Raw genomic sequence first — 18,752 nt, 5'->3', positions numbered from 1 at the left:
ATTTCAATGCCTCTCAAAAGTGAATTTTTTATCATAATTTGTCGAATAAAGTTTATAGGCCAACTCCTTATATCATCAACGTTTGAACCACTCCTTATGTTTCGACTAGTTTGATCGTAGCAACTAGCGAATTGTGCAACTGGCTTATTGATCTTATACCATCGTTTCTTACATGCAACTGCCCCCTTTTTCATGTTGGCGTTGAATTGTATACAATAGCTGTGAATTCGACTCCAAAATATTTTGTCCTTTTGGTCAGTACCAACTATAGGATCAATTGAAACATTTAACCATACACTGATCAACATCTCGTCCTCTTTTCAATGCCAGTGTTGAATACTATCTTGCCTACGATTTTCAATGTCATCATCATTGAGATCAATAACATCTAATCCACGAGGGTCGGCAAAATCTGAATATTACAAATTTGGACTAGATTATATCGGAGTCTGAAGGGATGGATTAGAAGAGCCACTAACACCAGATGAGTCATGTCTCGATGTACTGAATTGAGTTGGAAACGGCACAGATGTTGGAGTAACATTTTCGATAAAGGAATTAAATATGGATGAAAATAAAAAATGTGGTGTTTGTGAATTTTGATTATGTGGTTGGAATATAGGAAATTAATTATTAGAAGGAGCTTAAAAATTGAAATTAGGAACATTTTGTGGATTTGGATTTTAAAACGTATTTGGTAGTGTGAAGTTTTGATTTGGAATTTGAGAGTTTGAAGTTTGATATTGTTGGGTATTTAGAGTTTGAGAAAAGTTTTGTAAGTAATTGAAAAAAGAGTTGAGTTAGTTTGGATCCATTTTTTCAAACAAAAAATAATCTTAGTAGAACTTTAATTTCATAAACTGGAAAGAAGATGAAGAAGAGTAGAAGAAAGTGTGAGAATAGAAGTGTATGTAAGTAGTATATATAGAGTAATAAAATATTAATTTATTAATAATAACGGTAACATAGTGACGACTAGTTTTCAACAGCTAATTTTACAATGGATAGTTTTGCAACGGCTAATTTTGTAATGTAATTAGCATTTTTAAATTTTATAAATAAAAATAAATGACCCAACCAAAAAATATTTTGTAATGTGTAAAATTTAAGTTTTTTTATGTAAACAAATTTAATTAATTATAATTTAATATAACAATATAAATAATATTTAATATGATTTAATAAAATTATTTATATTAATTATTATTAAAATAATTAATATAAATTATTAGTTAAATAAAATATAACTATTTAATATAATATAATTAATTATTATAATTTTAATAAATTAAATATAATTTAATTATTTAATATAATTATTGAATTTAATTATTTAATATAATTATTCAATAATTATATTAAATAATTAAATTATATTTAATTTATTAATAATTATAATAATTAATTATATATGTAAAGTATATATATATATAAAGTTAATATATGTCTACATATTATTGGTTTTTATTTAAAGAGAGCAAGTTCAGTAGGGTTTTTACAATTTTAAAAAACTTGAAGGAACTCTCTTCTCCTCTACTCCAATGCTAAAGTCTCTTATTTTTCTGACACACAGGAAATAAAATTCCAATTTTTGTTACTCTTGGGGGTTGCTCTTAAGAATCGTATTTTTTTTTTCCTGACCAAAAAAAAAAAAAAAGAATCGTATTTTTTCCAATCTGTGACTAGTTAGTGGTATGGTGTGCTAAGGTGTGATTGTGTGAGATTGGGGGGTAAAAAATTAAGGATTTTCTAACTCTATCAGTAAGAAAAAAATTACAAATGATAAAGAAATTGTGAAAAAAAGTGTCTGAGAAAAAATTTACTTTACTAATTAGGTTTAGAAATTAGAATTGGTAATTGATAGTTTTTGATTAAAAGTTTAAGCCCAATAAATTTTGTTTTTTTTTTTTTGGTTTCTTTATTTATATATAATTTGTATGTTATTTTTTTTTTCTTTTTCTACGTTCTTTATTTCTATAAGATTTTATTTTTTTATTTTTTTACAACATAAAACTTGTATTTTTAATTCAATGAAATGAATTGAATAAAATAATGGCAGTGGCACTAACACACGTCAAAATCAAAATTTGATTATACTTATTTGTAAGACTTTTTTTAATTATTTTTTATAATAAGTTTATACTTATTTTAAGATAATAATATAATACATCTAATTTAAATTAAATATGTATTAAAACTTAAAAGATATAGAATATGCTTATTTATCAAATAAAAAAATTATGAATTAAAATCTATTTAAATTACTAATTTTCTATAGCAATTATTTTTTATTATTCTATAACATAAACTATATAATATTATGAAATTTATATATGTATAAATTTGAATTTTTTTAAATAAATATTTTAATTCTTTTATTTACCAAAATATATAATTTGTAGATAATTTACTATTTTATGTATTATTATTTATTTCATTTACAGTATAAACGAATTAGTAATACATGTATCTCATTTACACTATAAACGAAATAAGACACATACATTGATGAATATGTCATGGGTGCACATGTATTGTGTAACAATGCTTATCTCGTTCACGGTATAAACAAGATATGTGTATTACTAATTCATTTACACTGTGAACAAAATAAGCACAAACGGCGTCTATATGTGTAACTCGTTCGCAACGCCTTTTGGATGTCACTTTCATCCATTTCTAACCTCTCTTCTCTCACTTAGACCATTTTTTTGAGATATTTGAGTGGAACAGACTCTATGATGCGCCTAAAGGTAAGGAATGACGACATCAACCGTTTGAGCACGACGTGGCATGATTGACTTTTAGGTTAGTGTTATTATGTTTTTATTTTAAATTAAAAAATTAAAAAATTATATTTATTGTACTAATATGTGTGATTAGAGTAGCCTTGTCTTTATTTTAAATTAAAAAAAATTATAAAATTATATGTATTGGACTATATGCAGCATTCATTAAGTATCGTTTACTCTCTATGAATTTGAAATGGGTCATGAAGTTTGCTGACATGTGTTTGACAGAGTACTAATGAAAAGTGCTTGGCGTTCTCCAACCACTATCAACACTTGAAAGTCACAACACATAGAGAAAAATCCCAGAATACCTTGTCAAATTGGCTGCAATCGTGCACCAACAAATGGCTATCATAGTACGGTACCACACTGAAATCACTTATCGTGTCGGGACAATAACTTTGCAATACTTGCAACAACCTCAGAACCTTATTGTACGACTCCTCCCAATCACCATAGATATGGGCAATTGCCTTTTACTTGGTCATCCAAACCTTCCTGTATAATGATTTGTAGTGATAGATATAGATGGATTAGACTGTATGACACTGCAAATGAGGTTGTTATACAATTGTCGATGGTCTTGAGGCATGGTGGGGACTAGACAAGTGTGCGATCCTCCAAATTTACACACTTTCCTATCGAATTAATATAAAATGGGATCATTATACGTCCGTCCTAAAACAATCATCATAAACAAGAATAGTGTAACTTTAGACATCATAAAGCGGCTACCAATATCCAAAATTTTGTCGGAGTGCAACACGAAGGCTCCAAGAACATCCTGCTACAGATTGTCTGCAATGCACATGGTACTTTGCTCGATCAGACTCAACAACCTTATACTCGTCACTCCTCCGAATGGCGAATGCTGTAATTCTTCACACCTAGTATGACAGCCTCCCTGCTCTTGAATCTATGCCCAATGCAAAACTCCACATTGTTGTCTGTGTTGTAATCATCTCCCCTTATTCTTGAATCTATTAAGAAAAATGGAGTATCCTCATGCATCACGTCAAGATTCAGTGTGTGATAGTGGCTAGTTATAATAGACAATTCCAGAACTGGTTTTGGGGCAGGTAGAAGATACCAAACTATTTCACCGACTGGAGTCTCTAGTATAAACTCCTCTTCATCCCCAGAAGAACCATTTTCGTTGCTGTCAGCGACGTATTCTTCATCCAACTCCTCACTATCCGCTTCCATGTGATCCACTGGACTAGCACACTGCAGAGGTGATGGTGCAAGAGGTGGGTTATCTTGGACAAAATTCGAGTTTCCAGAACCACCACCACCTACGTCACCAACCTCCGCAGAAATCTCCATCGCTTGTTGGGCCATGATTCTTTCATAGACATCAAAAATCAGGTGCACATGCTCATCGCTATCTAACCAAAAAATATGAAACCGAAATACTCTATTTTCTATTAGTGCTAACAACCTATACCCAATTCTTCTAATCTCCTTTGTCCCATTATCACCTAAGCTCGTCAATATTAGGCTCTTCAACTTAGACAAAGAACTTAATCAACGAGTGCGCAATAGGATAAGACTATCACACTAGAAAACAACCCCATTGTCACTGGTTTTCATTTGACAATTAGAATATACACTCATAAAAATATATTTACCACTACATTTTTACTAAACTTAGTGAAAGAACAAAGAAGAAAAATGGGTAAGAAGAAGTGATATGCTTGTGACCAAGGCTAATACTTTGCAAATTCTTTTATATTTGAGTTAAATTTGTCATACTATATCTCATTTACAGTGTAAACAAATTTTAGCTACTGCGTATCACGTGTGCACCCGTTTTCTTTGTTTAAGAAACGTGTCTTATCTCATTTACAATGTAAACGAAATTCGTTTACACTGAAAACGAGATAAATAATGATACATAAAAATGATAAATTACCTATAAATTACATATTTTGATAAATAAAAAAAATTAAAATATTTAATTAAAAAAAACGTATAAATCTTGATATTTGATTATTTTCTTTTTAATATAGTTCTTGTGTTATACTTATTTGAGATTATGAAGCTTCAATCGGTTTTGTACTTTTAATTTATGTAATTTTTAAATTTATATTAGCATATTTTTATGTTTTTTATATATTTAAAATTTACATATTATTTATTATAATACAATTATTTCAATTGAATCATGATTGAATCGGTTAACCTTCTAAACTGACAACAACTAGAATGATTCGATAACCAATTCGATTTTCAAAACTTTGAATTGAATCGAAAATGCAGATATAAGTTAAAGCTCTTGAATGTCGTGAATACATACTAGTCAAAGATTTATTAATCTAAAATTCGAAAAAAATATCAAAGATAAAAAGGATGAGTACTACCTTTTTCTAAACAAAGAATCTCCCTTTGTTTATTTGACACAGTAAAATCTTTGTTCAAAAGACAAGTTTTTATGTATCCATTTCTGATGTTACAACCATGCAAGTTTCTCTATCTTCTACCTTTATATTTCTGTAAAAGATATAGTATTCAAAACACACTCGATAATACAATACATTATCGTCTTAGACCCCACTACCCCAGCATGTGAAACAACACTGACATTAGTCTCAGTTAATATTAGGACATTAATTAGTATTGCCTTTCATTCATATCAATAAATCATCTTGCTACTTGCTACATACTATTGAGGAATAAGAATGTCATGACATGAAAACAGACTTGATGACTGCTAGTCCTAGACACAACAAAATAAAATGGGGGGTGGGTCCCCATCAACCACTTAAACTATTAACTGCATCATCATTAATAAGCCGCTTCATTTCATGCGGGGGTTCTATGTATCTACAAAAGAAATATCTTTCACAATATTTTGTCATAGATTTCCCCCAAGGAACTGCTTAACATGGCCATGTCTCAAGAAAAACCAACCAGTACCTGACAAAGGCAAATAAAATAAAAAATGAAAGGAGTAACATGGCATGAAAAACATTGGTGAAAAAAGCTACAAATCACAAAAACTGATGCAAATACTGATACCATTGTACATGACTTGATATTGTTTAGAAGTTACAAGATACGATATGATTTTAGCATAACTCATAAAATGGGTAAAATAATTAACTTAAAGCACAGCCTTTTAACTAAAAGAGGAATACTAATCTCAGCATTAATGTAAGCTATTCTAACCATAGCACATATGCGGAAACTATTTAGCGTAAAGGTGCATCATAGATTGAATGATGAGAAAATACCCGGAACCACTTAAGCTATTGGTGATTCTTCCTCCATAACACTCCAATCCTCTTCCTTAAGCTACTTTTCTTCTTTGGTGACTCTTCATCAGTGTCTTCTAAATAAGTTGTACTCAACCTGCCGGTAACGGAATTGAAGCTACAATCAAGTGAGCCATTTCTCTCCACAAATTTCCCATTGTTGTTTCCAGAAGCAAGCATAGACGCTGCAGCTTCTGCTGCCTTTCTCCACTGGTCCGACTGAACCTTCAGTCTCCTCAGTTCAGCCTCCAACTCCAAATTCATGACCTGTGCGGCATCCAACTGCTCTGTAACACGTGCCACTCTCAGCTTACTTTTATCAACTTCTTCAGTTATGTAGTCAAGTTTAATCAATGCCTCCTTTTCCGCAACCTTTGCAGCTTCAGCTGTAGCAACAGCCTCTTCAGTAATTCTATTCTTCTCCAATTCCTTTTTTATTTCCATCTTGAGCATACAGTTTTCTGCGGTTATAGTTTGCAACTCAGTGTCTCTGTCTAATATTTTTGCCTTCAAATCCGCAATGTCAGCATCCAATTTCTTAAGCTCCATGGCAAGTTCAAATTCCCTTTCTCTAGTTTGGTTTTCCTTGATCCTAGAGTTGAGCCCTTCATTCTCCTGCGAGATACTCAGCAACCAAGATTCCTTTTCCATCAAGTTTGCCTTTAGTTCTTCAGCAGCTGCTGTAGCTCTCCTCAGTTCCTCACTTAATTCAGCTTCTCGCTGACCAGATTCAGATTTAGAACGTTCAAGTTGTTCATAAGCACTTCTAATCTGCAATGTGCTTTGGATATACTCTTCTTGGAACCTTATCTCGGAGGCATCCAATGCAGATTTCAACTGCTCTACTTCAGACTGTGCAGAGCTAAGCTCAGCTTTGAGCCGGTTTATCTCCTCAACTTCACCGTTTTCCCACACATGTCCTTGTTCTTCAGTTGGACCTAATATAATTTTGTTAGCACCGCTAACCAAATTAGCCTCTAGTATGCTCACGAGTCCCTCCAATGATTTTATTTGAGTTCTTGATTGTTCCAACTCTGAGGCAACAGATTCATACTCTTCTGTAGCTTTCATGCCATCTGCTCGGAGTGCTTCCATGGTATTATTTGCAGTTTCCAATTGCATTTGCATTTTGCCAACCAACTCCAAGGCCCGGGATTCCACGACTCTGCAATCACTTACTTCGTTTTTAAGATTTTCTACAACACAGAGAGCATTGGCAAGCTCCATCCTCAAATCCTGAATCTCAGCATAAGCTGCATCTTTGTTGTTTGACTGAGTAGCTTCGGAGTCTACCCTTTCAAGCTGCGTTTTCAGTTTGTGTATTTCGTTCATGGCAGATAACAAAGCAGCTGAGTCCATTGATTGCTGCTTCTGGACAGCCTCTAGTTCTGACTGCCATGCTCGATCTCGATCTTGAGAAATTTTATGGAGTTCTTGCAGCCGTGCTTCCTCAGAGGCAGAAAGGTCCATAAGCTGCTGATTAGATTCCTCCAGCTCTTTTGACAGGGCTAAAAGCTGCTTCTTTGCCGCCTCGGCTTCCTGTTGAGCTTTTCTCTTCCATAACTCGGATGAGTTAAGTTGATCCTTCGATTTCTTCAGATCTTCTTGAAGCTGAGAAATCTGAGATTCCAATTCCTGGACCTTACTAGATCGTTTTTTCTAGACACAGATGATTAAGAGGGAAATTATATAGTGATTGAGAAAAAATGAAAGCCATCAATGACAAACAATTTAGACTTATATATATACAAGCATAATAGATTAATGAAGAAATCAAATAACATTTAACAGGAACCATAAGGCAATTTAGAGTATACTGCCAAAGAAATTAATGGAAATGAAAGTTTAAATCAGAATGGCATTTAGACTGCGCCATAAGTCAACTTCAAATACCTCAGTTATTGGACTTTGTGGTGAACGATGCTCGTTGACCTTGGGACTCCTATCTTTTAGTGACTTTCTTGCAGGGTTTGGAGAGGAAGAAAGCGAATCGGAATCGGAGTTTGGTGTTTTCAACATGCGAGCAGTCCGAGGGGTGTTTACAGGGGATTTCCTTTGGGGCATTTCGGATGAATTAGTTCTGCTTAAAATCAGCCGTTAGACAGTTAGTATGCATAAATAAAAGCAGAATATGGATCAAGAACCATCTTGATATAGCACATCAATATACATGTGTAATCAGGATATACAAACATAATTTAAACACCGCAATTAAGATAAATGTGTTGCTATTTCAAGGATGGACAATAAACAATATAGCTTTTTATTTTTTAACCCAAAGGAACACCAGCTAATATATGTTAACTTTTTTTACATGGCATTAATAAATTTTAAAACGTTCACTCTATTCACAATCGGCATCTATATTCTGCATATGATAAATGTCTAGAAGAAAAATAGAGCTTCACAAGCAAATAATGATACAATCACGGGATAGTAAGAAATACTAAGACAAGAACGATAAATTAATAGCATTTTTTTTTTGTAAAAAAAAAGGCAAAAGAAATCTTCCACTGAATACCTTTAATGCCGAAACTCAAAACATTCCAAATTGAAAACATTCAAGCCAATTGACAATGTAATATTTTCCATCTTAAGTTAAACTAAAACTTTTCAACACTTGGCCATACTGTATTTTTAACAATATTAAAGAGCCATATATTATTGCCTCAAGAACAATAAGAACTAGGAGAAGTTCATTTAAACGGTTTCATCTTTCTGTCTACCAAAACACAAGGAAGAATCCATTTATAAACATCTCTGGAAAAAAATAAATTAGTTTGTCAGGGATAAAGTTACATGAATCCATCCAAAATTAGTTTTACTTTCCTTTTTTCCCAGCCAGAGGAACAATCCTTAATCTATATACATAGACTCGTTAATCTTGGGCTACCCAGTACTAATTCCACATTGATACCAAAATTCAGTCATAAGACTGCACAAAAGATAGAAAACAGTGAAAGTGTCAAATGATGACAATCTTACCTTGCTTTTGGTGTATGCATATTTTAACCTCCCAAATGAAAAAGAAAGGCAAATTCAACGAACCCTGACCCACTATTCCTGCAATACGAATCTGAGTAAGAAAAAAAAAAAAAAAAAAGAAGATGAAAAGGAATTTGATTTATACGCAACAGAAAAAAGCAATAGATCACAAATGAATAGCTAATCATCAGGTTGAATAAAAGTAAAATAAAACCAAAAAAAAAAAAAAAACTAACAAACAAACAAACAGCATATAATCCCTTCAAAGAAACTCCAATAAAGCTAACTCCACTACTACCTACCAAATCTAAACACAACCAAATAAGCAAAAGAAAACCAAAACAGAAAACATCACACTAAAGCTTTCAAATAACTGCTATCATTAACAGAAAAAAATCATTTCCAACGCAAACATTTTTACCCTTTGGTCTACTACTGAATGCTGCACCAAAATTGAATACGCTAAGACTTATTAATTACGGGCACACACCAGTGACCACTCAGAAAACCACAGTTTCACATCTCTTTCATGTTTCAGCATTGCAGAAACAGATATTTTCTTCTTCTTCTTCTTCTTCTTCTTCTTCTTCTTCTTCTTCTTTTAAATTCTTTCAATCTGCAACTTAGCCACGGGAACAGTGCTCACGTGTTGCACATAGTATATTTTCGGATTCCTCGACAAACCTTTTTCAAAGTGGAAGATTATATATGAAGCTCACAAAAGTAAAGAACGGATTATCTGGCTCCATTTTCTTTTTTCCCTCTCTTCTTTTTGGTTTTTCATTTAAGTGAAACCCCAGTATGTGGGGAAAAACATAACTTTGAAGCGTTTTATGAATGCACAGAATGATATCTTCCGAAAAGAAATGAAGAATCCCAGATCTAAAACATGCAGTGTGAAATAAAACACAAGATGCAAGGGAACATAGAACAAACATGTAAAATGCAAAACAAAGCACGGAGAGAGAGAGAGAGAGAGAGAGAGAGAGAGGGAGAGAGAGAGAGAGAGAATGAATGCACAAAGCTCAATGCATAAGTAGTAATAATGATGAAGATGATATTCTTTCCTAAAAATATAAGCTTTAGAAAAGAGGGGAAGGGGGTGCAGAAAGGAAACAAAAATAAACGAAGGCAATAGCCAAGAAGAAGCAGCCAAAAAATGTAAATGAAAGAGGAGGAAGTTGAGTGAGTGAGACAGAAGTAGAATGGTCTTACAGTGAATGGAAATGGAGGAGAGGGTGTTAGTAATGACTAAGCATTGGAAAGTGGAAGGAAGGTGGTGGTGGTGGTGGCCGAGACTGTTGGCGTTCTCGACTGACAGAGAGTGAGTATGGTGGTTGTATGTATTTGTGTCAGGTGAGGGAGAGCAGGCAACAGCTAAAAGACGTTTCATGCTGAACCCTCCATTAATGCTACGCATTCCTCTTTCCTTCCACGCGCCCTTCACTGCTCTCTACTCTCTTACATCCAATTGCGCCATTACATCTAACTATCTCGGGTTACATACACCCATAGAAGAATAAAACTTTATATGAGTTGAAACCATTTTGGCCTGAAATTATGGATAGGCTTTAATTTTGACTCTCAAATTATAGTTATCCAATTAATATTTTTAAATATTGAATCACGTTTGTTTCTATAATAATCTCTGTTAATGAAAATCTGATATGACACATTAAGTTAATAGAATGTGTATTCATGTAGTACTCAACTTGTCAGAATGAATGTGTGATGCGTAAATGATGTAGCAAAAATTAAAAGGATTCAATTTAATCCCTCCATAGATGATAAAATTCTAATTTGCAGGCCTCCTTTTTGAATACGTTCGAGATTGTGCTGGAGAAATGATGAGTTCAGGAAGCCAAGCTGCAGGGAGTTCTGCACCATTACGTTCTCATGGGACTTTCTTGAGGAACCTTACTCGTGGAAGATTGGAGAAGATTTCTGATTGGTGTGGTAGAGGAATGCATTCAGTGCTTCGATGGTCTGGGACAAATGCCAATCCTGAAAGACTCTTTTATAGGTGTCCAAATTATAATATAAGTTCTCAATGTCGTCTTCTTCATGTTTAATGTGTTGCTACTAGTATTTGTGTTTGATGAGTAATCTTAAACTTTTTTTCTTTTTATTGGTTGATGTGAAATTGGCAAAGTTCTGGAAGAATGTGGTGTGGTTTCTTTATGTGGGCAGACAGCAAAGAAGAACAGAGTTTAGTGGACAAAACACAACCTACAAGTAGTGATAATAGTTGGAAGATGAATTTAGTATGGAGAATTACTTCAATGGAAGTTGAAATTAGGTATTTGAACAAATAAATTAGTATTTTAAGTTTGGTTATTTGTTTAGTTGTGTTTGTAACTGTTATGTATGGTGTAAGCATGATTAAATTTTGATTAAAAGTGTGGACTTGAAGGTATGTACTCTGAGAGTGAATGAAAGCATTGTATTCAAATTTCCATGAAAAAGAAGCATGGTGTTAGCTCTTCTGGTACATATGTAATGTTGCAATAGTGAGAAAGTAAAGCTAAGTATTAAACATACTAGTACCATTTATAAACTTGAAATAAAGTGTCTACATTTAGGGTCCAAAAAAGGGCATGCATAGTGGTGCACAAATTGTGAACCACACTTTTCACAACTCGTACCACTGACCAGCAAGTGCACTGGGTCGTCCAAGTAATACCTCACGTGAGTAAGGGTCGAATCCCACGGAGATTGTTGGTTTGAAGCAATCTATGGTTATCTTGTAAATCTTAGTCAGGAAGTCAATTATGTTTATCAGTTGAATTGAAAATAAACAAGAGAGCATGGATTAAAGGTTACTTGTTATGCAGTAATGGAGAATATGTTGGAGTTTTGGAGATGCTTTGTCTTCTGAATCTCTGCTTTCCTCTGTCTTCTTGTTCACGCACGCACGTCCTCCTATGGCAAGCTGTGTGTTGGGACATCACCGTTGTCAATGGTTACATCCCCTCCTCTTGTGAAAATGGTCCAAATGCTCTGTCACAGCACGGCTAATCATCTGAGGTTCCCGATCATGCTGGAATAGGATTCACCATCCTTTTGCGTCTGTCACTACGCCCAGCACTCGCGAGTTTGAAGCTTGTCACAGTCATTCAATCCCTGAATCCTACTCGGAATACCACAGACAAGGTTTAGACTTTCCGGATTCTCATGAATGCCGCCATCAATCTAGCTTATACCACGGAGATTCTGATTAAGGAATCTAAGAGATATTCATTCAATCTGATGTAGAACGGAGGTGGTTGTCAGGCACGCGTTCGTGGGGAAATGATGATGATTGTCACGTTCATCACATTCATGTTGAAGTGCGAATGAATATCTTAGATAGGAACATGCATGTTTGAATAGAAAACAGGAATACTTGCATTAATTCATCGAGACACAGCAGAGCTCCTCACCCCCCAACAATGGAGTTTAGAGACTCATGCCGTCAAAGAGTACAAAGTTTAGATCTAAAATGTCATGAGATGCAAAATAAGTCTCTAAAAGTTGTTTAAATACTAAACTAGTAGCCTAGGTTTACAAAAAATGAGTAAACTATGATGGATGATGCAGAGATCCACTTCTGGGGCCCACTTGGTGTGTGCTGGGGCTGAGATTTAAGCAATTCACGTGCAGAGGCCATTTGTGGAGTTGAACGCCAGTTTTTGTGCCAGTTTGGGCGTTCAACTCCAGCTTTTGATCCTTTTCTGGCGCTGGACGCCAGAATTGGACAGAGAACTGGCGTTGAACGCCAGTTTACGTCATCTATCCTTGTGCAAAGTATGGACTATTATATATTGCTGGAAAGCCCTGGATGTCTACTTTCTAACGCAATTAGAAGCATGCCATTTCGAGTTCTGTAGCTCCAGAAAATCCACTTTGAGTGCAGGGAGGTCAGAATCCAACAGCATCAGCAGTCCTTTTTCAGCCTGAATCAGATTTTTGCTCAGCTCCTTCAATTTCAGCCAGAAAAATACCTGAAATTACAGAAAAATACACAACTCATAGTAAAGTCCAGAAATATGAATTTTTCCTAAAAACTAATGGAAATAAACTAAAAACTAACTAAAACATACTAAAAACTATATGAAATTAACCCCAAAAAGCGTATAAAATATCCGCTCATCACATAGTGAATATCCAACAACATTGCTTGCCAATAACTGAACAAATATCCAGCAAGCCATGAACAAAATACATCTAGAAATTCTTCAACAAAATAGCCAAGTATTTGGACACACATAATCATGTTCCAATGACACAAGATAAACATAATTAAGAAAACAACTACCCTAACTATAATAGTCCATCACAACTAAACATCATTCATTTCTTCCTAGGATGTTTGAATGCTGACTTTACTCTAGGTGTTGGGACAAACTTCATGAATTCAGCCATCCTTGAAGATGTTCCAGCACTTGCTTCTTACAGTGGGTCAACATTTGATGATCCTGGGGCTGGAGATGCTTTCCTCTTAGGCTGTAATTTGTTGGGCCTCGTTGCAGGAATTACCTATAGTTGCATGAGTAGAATACAAGTCCCCGTCAATCGAAATAATAATTAAATTAAACAGATATTTAAAATAAACGTTAAAAACATAAATAATAGGACATATTGGATTCTTACTTGTTTCTTATCTCCATTATCTGGTTGTGAAAAAGGTGTTTGTGATAGCACAATCTCTGAAGTAGCATAAGCCATTGTTGAGGCTGTAGAGGTGGCAACATTAGTTGCTAGAACAGGGTCACCTCCTGCTTCTCCATCTTGTGTAGACTAACCCTCTATGGTTTCATTTGCATTAGAACCCTTTTCTTTCTCCTTAGCTATTACAGCTGCTGCAGCAGCAGCAAGGGCAGCTGCAATGTCATCAGCTTTTCTATGGGAGCAGCTTCTTTTCGTGTGACCTTTTGTCCCTGATAAACCACTATTTTATGATTTATCTTGTACTCAATTGAGTAGTTTTTATTAACTCTTTACCCACTTATTCATACTATTTGCATGGTTTTATATTTCCTTCCTAATTATGTGTTTTGATTGAAAACATGCTTCTTTGATCTTATATTTGCTTATTATTAATCCTCTCTTATTACCATTAGATGCCTTGATATGTGTGTTGAGTGATTTCAGATATTATAGGGCAGGAATGACTCAGAGGATAGAAAGGAAGCATGCAAAAGTGGAATGAATACAAGAAGTTGAAGAAGTTGCTAAGCTGTCCAGCCTGACCTCTCTGCACTCAAACGGCTATAACTTGAGCTATAGAGGTCAAAACGACGCGGTTCCAGTTGCGTTGGAAAGCTAACGTCCGGGGCTTCGATTTGATATATAATATGCTATAGATCCCCTGACGCTAGTCGACGCGACCGCGTGATCCATGTGGCCGCATCGCAAGTGACGAAAATCAGCGAATCTGAATTTGCAACCAGCGAATTCTGGACTATTTTTGACCCAGTTTGCGACCCAGAAAACACAGATTAAAGGCTATAAAGTGGGGGACTACATCCATTCAAAGGAGGCTCTCATAATTCACTTCTCATGATTTAGATTTAGTTTGAGAGGGAGATTCCCTCCTCTCTCTTTAGGATTAGGATTTAGATTTAGGATTTTATTCGCTTTCAGGATTATCTCTATTTATCAGGTTCAACATTCCTTTTTATTTACTCTTGCAATTTTATGAATTCTTCCATGTTACAGATTACTCTTTTGAATTAATATTACTTGAGGTATTTCAGTTTAATATTGCTTTCTTTTATTTACATTATTGTTATTCCCATCTGAAGACATTTTTATTCCAGTAAATTTACTTTTTCCCCTTTTGGTCTTGGTTAAGAAATCAGTGACTCAACATTATCGAACTCAGCATAATTGATAATCGTTATCTTGCTAATTGATCTGAACTTCAATAATCCCAACTTTTTCCTAGGAAATAAATAGGATTCGAAGGTCAAACTAATTAGTCCCTTGACTTACCTTTGCTTCATAGGTTAACTAAGTGGAATTAAGATACAACTTTCATTATTGTTGAGAGGGATAACTAAGTTGGACTTCTAATTTTCCTTATCTTGCCAAAAGTTGTTTTATAGTTATTATTTATTTTTAATTGCCATTTAATTCACTCGTCATTTAAATTACTTGCTTCTCACCTTCTAAACCCCGATTACAACCTTTATAACCAATAATAAGAACATACTTCCTCGCAGTTCCTTGAGAAGACGACCCGAGGTTTGAATACTCGATTAACAATTTTTAAGGGGTTTGTTACTTGTGACAATCAAAACGTTTGTACGAAGGGATTTCTGTCGGTTTAGAGACTATATCTACAACGCGAATGTTTTTATGAAATTCTTTACTGGCAAAAATCCCAACGTCAAAATGGCGCCGTTGCCGGGGAATTGCAAACGTATGCCTTATTATTGGTTATTGTAAATATTTTTTTTATTTTTGCTTGTTTATTTGTTTTTATTTTTGTTTTTTTTTTGCTTTTTCATAAATTAAGAGGTTATTTGTTTTTATTTAGTTATTAAAAAAAAAATTTCAAAAATTTGTTCTTAGTGTTCATCTTGATCTTCAAGTTGTTCTTCACGTTCATCTTGACCTTCAAGCTGTTCTTAGTTGTTTTCTTCGTTTTGATCTAAAAATTTGAAATTTGGTGTCATTTTATTGTTTTTCTCTTTCCTCATTAAATTCAAAAATATTTTTAATTAATTTTTTTCGAAAAAAAAATTTCAGATTTTTATTTTTAAAATTTTTATCTTATCTTATCTTATTTCAAAAATCAAATTTCAAATTTCAAATTTCAAAAATTCAAATTTCAAAAATTCAAATTTCAAAATTTCAAAATTTCAAATTTCAAAATTTAATTTTCAAATTCAAAATTTAAATAACCTTTTAATTTAAATTTGTTTTTGTTTTTATTTTTAATTTTTATTTTACTACTATGAACTCTCACCCCTTTGGCTATGAGTCTGGTTACAATTATGTTGCAGGAAGAAGAAATTACAATGAGAACAGGCATCAAGGTTGGAACAATCAAAGATGGGAGGAGCCACAAGGACTTGATCAATCCTCATGGCAACAACCACTTCCAATGGACTATCAACAACCACCACCATATGCCTATGAACCCTTTCCTCAACATAACTTTGGACCACCAAACTCACAAGCCCCTTTCCGCCATTCACCTCCATATGACCCCAACCCTCAACCACCATACCAACCACCTTATGAGCCATATGAACCATATATAGAACCACCCCAATTCCAACCCAATTAGTCCCAACCACCACCACTTTCTTTTGTAGCATGTCCAAGTCCGGCAACCCGAGAAGCAGAGGATCGCCTAAGGGAAACAGTAATTAAATTTCAGGCAACCGTTCAACAACTGGGGCAAGTATTAATTCAATGGGCTTCTAGACGCTTAAATACACAAAGATCAGCCACAGCCCCATGTGGACAGTCTAGTGAAGAGCATAGCATGAAGGAGATACCAGAAACCCCAGTGGACAAGACAGAGAATGAATTCGTACTAGAACAAGTAGAAGAAGCTGTCATTGTTCAAGAAGAAGAGTTGGTTGAAGACTTAGGAGATGCAGAACCTCCATGGGAAAGTCCAGTCATAGAACCTCCTTCCAAGAGGTTGAAATTGATGCTGAGGAGGGTGTACCGCCTCCAAAGCATATCATAGTTGAAGACTTGGAAGAGGTTGATCAAGAGATGGAGATTCAAGAAGAAGAATCACAACCTCCCATGCCCTTGGAAAGCAATGAAGAGGAGATTGAATTGAAAGAGAGCTACCAAGAGGAAGAGGTTGAAATTGAAGAAGCTTGCAAAGAAGTGGTAGTTATCAGAAAAGAGCACAAGGGAGTGAAGCTTGCAATTTCATTAAAAATACCTCCCCCTAAGTTGCCATCATCCTTCACAACATTCAAGTGGGTAAAATTCATATCCCATAGCTTTCTAATCCCACTTGAATATGGGCTACTGGAGACGGATGGTCAACTTAGAGCTCTTTGTGGCATTAAGAGTAAGAGGAAGATAGCCAGTGATAAGAATTGTCAAGCAAGGTTCAACATGGTTGTGTGCTCAAAGTTTAAATGCAAAGGTTGGTGTAAAGCTCAACTGAATGGGTCTAGGACGCTGTTTGGTAGCTGCAGTGAGAATTCAAATCACTTATCACCCAGTTGGAAAAATACAGATCCCGACATGGATGGGTGTAAAAGCAAGATTTGGGATCCTGGAATCTGCTCTGACACTTGTTACCCCAGGAGCCTAAGAATCTTTTTGAAGCTGCTCAAGGGTTTTACATGCCTAGTTTGGGACCCCGGAGGCCATTGGAATCACAAACATTGGTGGAGATTCCTGGATGAGTTCAAGCATAAGCCACCATAACAGGGAGCTCACCAAATGTCCTACTTAAGGACTCTAACTAAAAGTGCTAGGTGGGAGACAACCCACCATAGTATGATCGTTCCTTTTTCATTTTTTATTTAGTTTTATTTGTTTTCAAGTTTTATTTTATTGAACCTGGAGTTTTGCATCACATTCATATTAACACTGCATTCTGCATTTTCTTTTCAGATTAAAAAAAAAAAGCAAGCACGCGACGCGACTACATCAGCGACGCGTCCGCGTCGCAAGGAGATGGGAGATAATATTAATATGAACAGAGAGTTTCACAGGAGCAGCGCTGGAGGTGTGCCAATGGCACAAATCACCCTACGCGACCGCGTCGCTGACGCGACCACGTCATATGGGAATAATGGCCTCCCACGCGACCGCGTGCCTCACGCGGCCGCGTGACCTGAAAATCGACGTAAAAGGGGTGCATGGCCGAAAGTTGTGCTGGAGTTGGGCTGGACTCGTGCTGGAAGCCCAAGCCCTCCCACGCAAACGCGTGCCCCACGCGTCCGCGTCATATTGGAAATAAGGCCACCCGCGCGATCGCGTCGATTACGCGACCGCGTCACCCTGGATTTTGGCAATACCAAGTTTCGAACAGAGAGTTGTGCGACCGCGAGGCTGCACTCGCGCCACTAGCACAAATCGAGTCACGCGATCGCGTGCCCCACGCGTCCGCGTCGCCTAACCTTATTGCGCACCACGCGACCGCGTCACCCACACGACCGCGTCGCCAGCGTCGCACAACCTATCCAGATTAGTGCCAATTTTCTTATATTTTCTTCTCCGAATCCTTATTCTCTTATCTTTTCTTATTTCTTTCTTCTTCCTCTCTTATTTTCTCTCACTCTCCTTCTATTTTATTTAATTTATTTGCATACTTTCATTCATTGCATATTTTTATTTTTTTAAATTTATTAATTTTGGTGTTCAAAAGTTCTTATTCAACTGTTACATCTTTTATTGAATTACTTTGGTGCTTAATAACTTGTTTTACACTGTGGGATGATATTAATTATCTGCCAATGCCAATCTTTTATAATACTTGCACTTCATTTGTATTGCCACGAACTTACATTGTCTTTCATTACCCACTCTCTCCTCCCATTGTTGCAAATTTTTGCACTCTTGATCTGCCATGTACTTCTATTGTTTTCTCACTTGCATGTTGTAGCTACCATGTAATTGAGACCCTTATTATCTGACATTAACACCCACATTTTATTTATTTATTTTCTATCTTTTTTGGGTTACTTTTTCTTTTCCCTCTTCTTTCAGGATGGCCACCACAAAGGGAGAGGAAAAGCTTCTTAAT

The 18,752-nt window shown here is 35.2% G+C and overlaps 1 protein-coding gene across 4 annotated transcripts; it reads right to left on the bottom strand.

Annotated features, from left to right (window-relative positions):
* Nucleotides 1–5,202: 5,202 nt before the first annotated feature.
* On the bottom strand, nt 5,203–10,578 carry LOC107648674 (interactor of constitutive active ROPs 2, chloroplastic-like). Of its 4 annotated transcripts, XM_088492224.1 has the most exons (6): nt 10,250–10,533; nt 9,456–9,650; nt 9,035–9,112; nt 7,943–8,129; nt 6,029–7,708; nt 5,203–5,711 (listed from the first exon to the last, which is right to left on the bottom strand). In XM_088492224.1, the coding sequence occupies exons 3-5, from the start codon at nt 9,052–9,054 to the stop codon at nt 6,044–6,046; spliced, it is 1,872 nt and encodes a 623-aa protein (XP_088348350.1). In that variant the 5' UTR covers nt 9,055–9,112; nt 9,456–9,650; nt 10,250–10,533; the 3' UTR covers nt 5,203–5,711; nt 6,029–6,043. The 4 variants fall into 4 exon arrangements, with proteins under 4 accessions (XP_088348350.1, XP_016207969.1, XP_088348349.1 ...); XM_016352483.3 differs by lacking the exon at nt 9,456–9,650 and having other exon boundaries at nt 10,250–10,578; XM_088492223.1 differs by having other exon boundaries at nt 9,525–10,533.
* Nucleotides 10,579–18,752: the final 8,174 nt, after the last annotated feature.

The sequence above is a fragment of the Arachis ipaensis genome, chromosome B6 (genome assembly GCF_059453495.1).
Source record: "Arachis ipaensis isolate K30076 ecotype BB chromosome B6, ASM5945349v1, whole genome shotgun sequence".
Taxonomy (NCBI): Eukaryota; Viridiplantae; Streptophyta; class Magnoliopsida; order Fabales; family Fabaceae; genus Arachis; species Arachis ipaensis.
This window is presented reverse-complemented; position numbering and strand designations above follow the sequence as displayed.

Bases quoted from the DNA above. Each gene is read 5' to 3' on its own strand.
- LOC107648674 (XM_016352483.3), bottom strand. From the start codon at position 9,054: ATGCATACACCAAAAGCAAG. The intron at 8,130-9,034 runs GTAAGATTGTCA...GATTTTAAGCAG, and splicing joins ATGCATACACCAAAAGCAAG to AACTAATTCATCCGAAATGC. The intron at 7,709-7,942 runs GTATTTGAAGTT...ATCTGTGTCTAG, and splicing joins CACAAAGTCCAATAACTGAG to AAAAAACGATCTAGTAAGGT.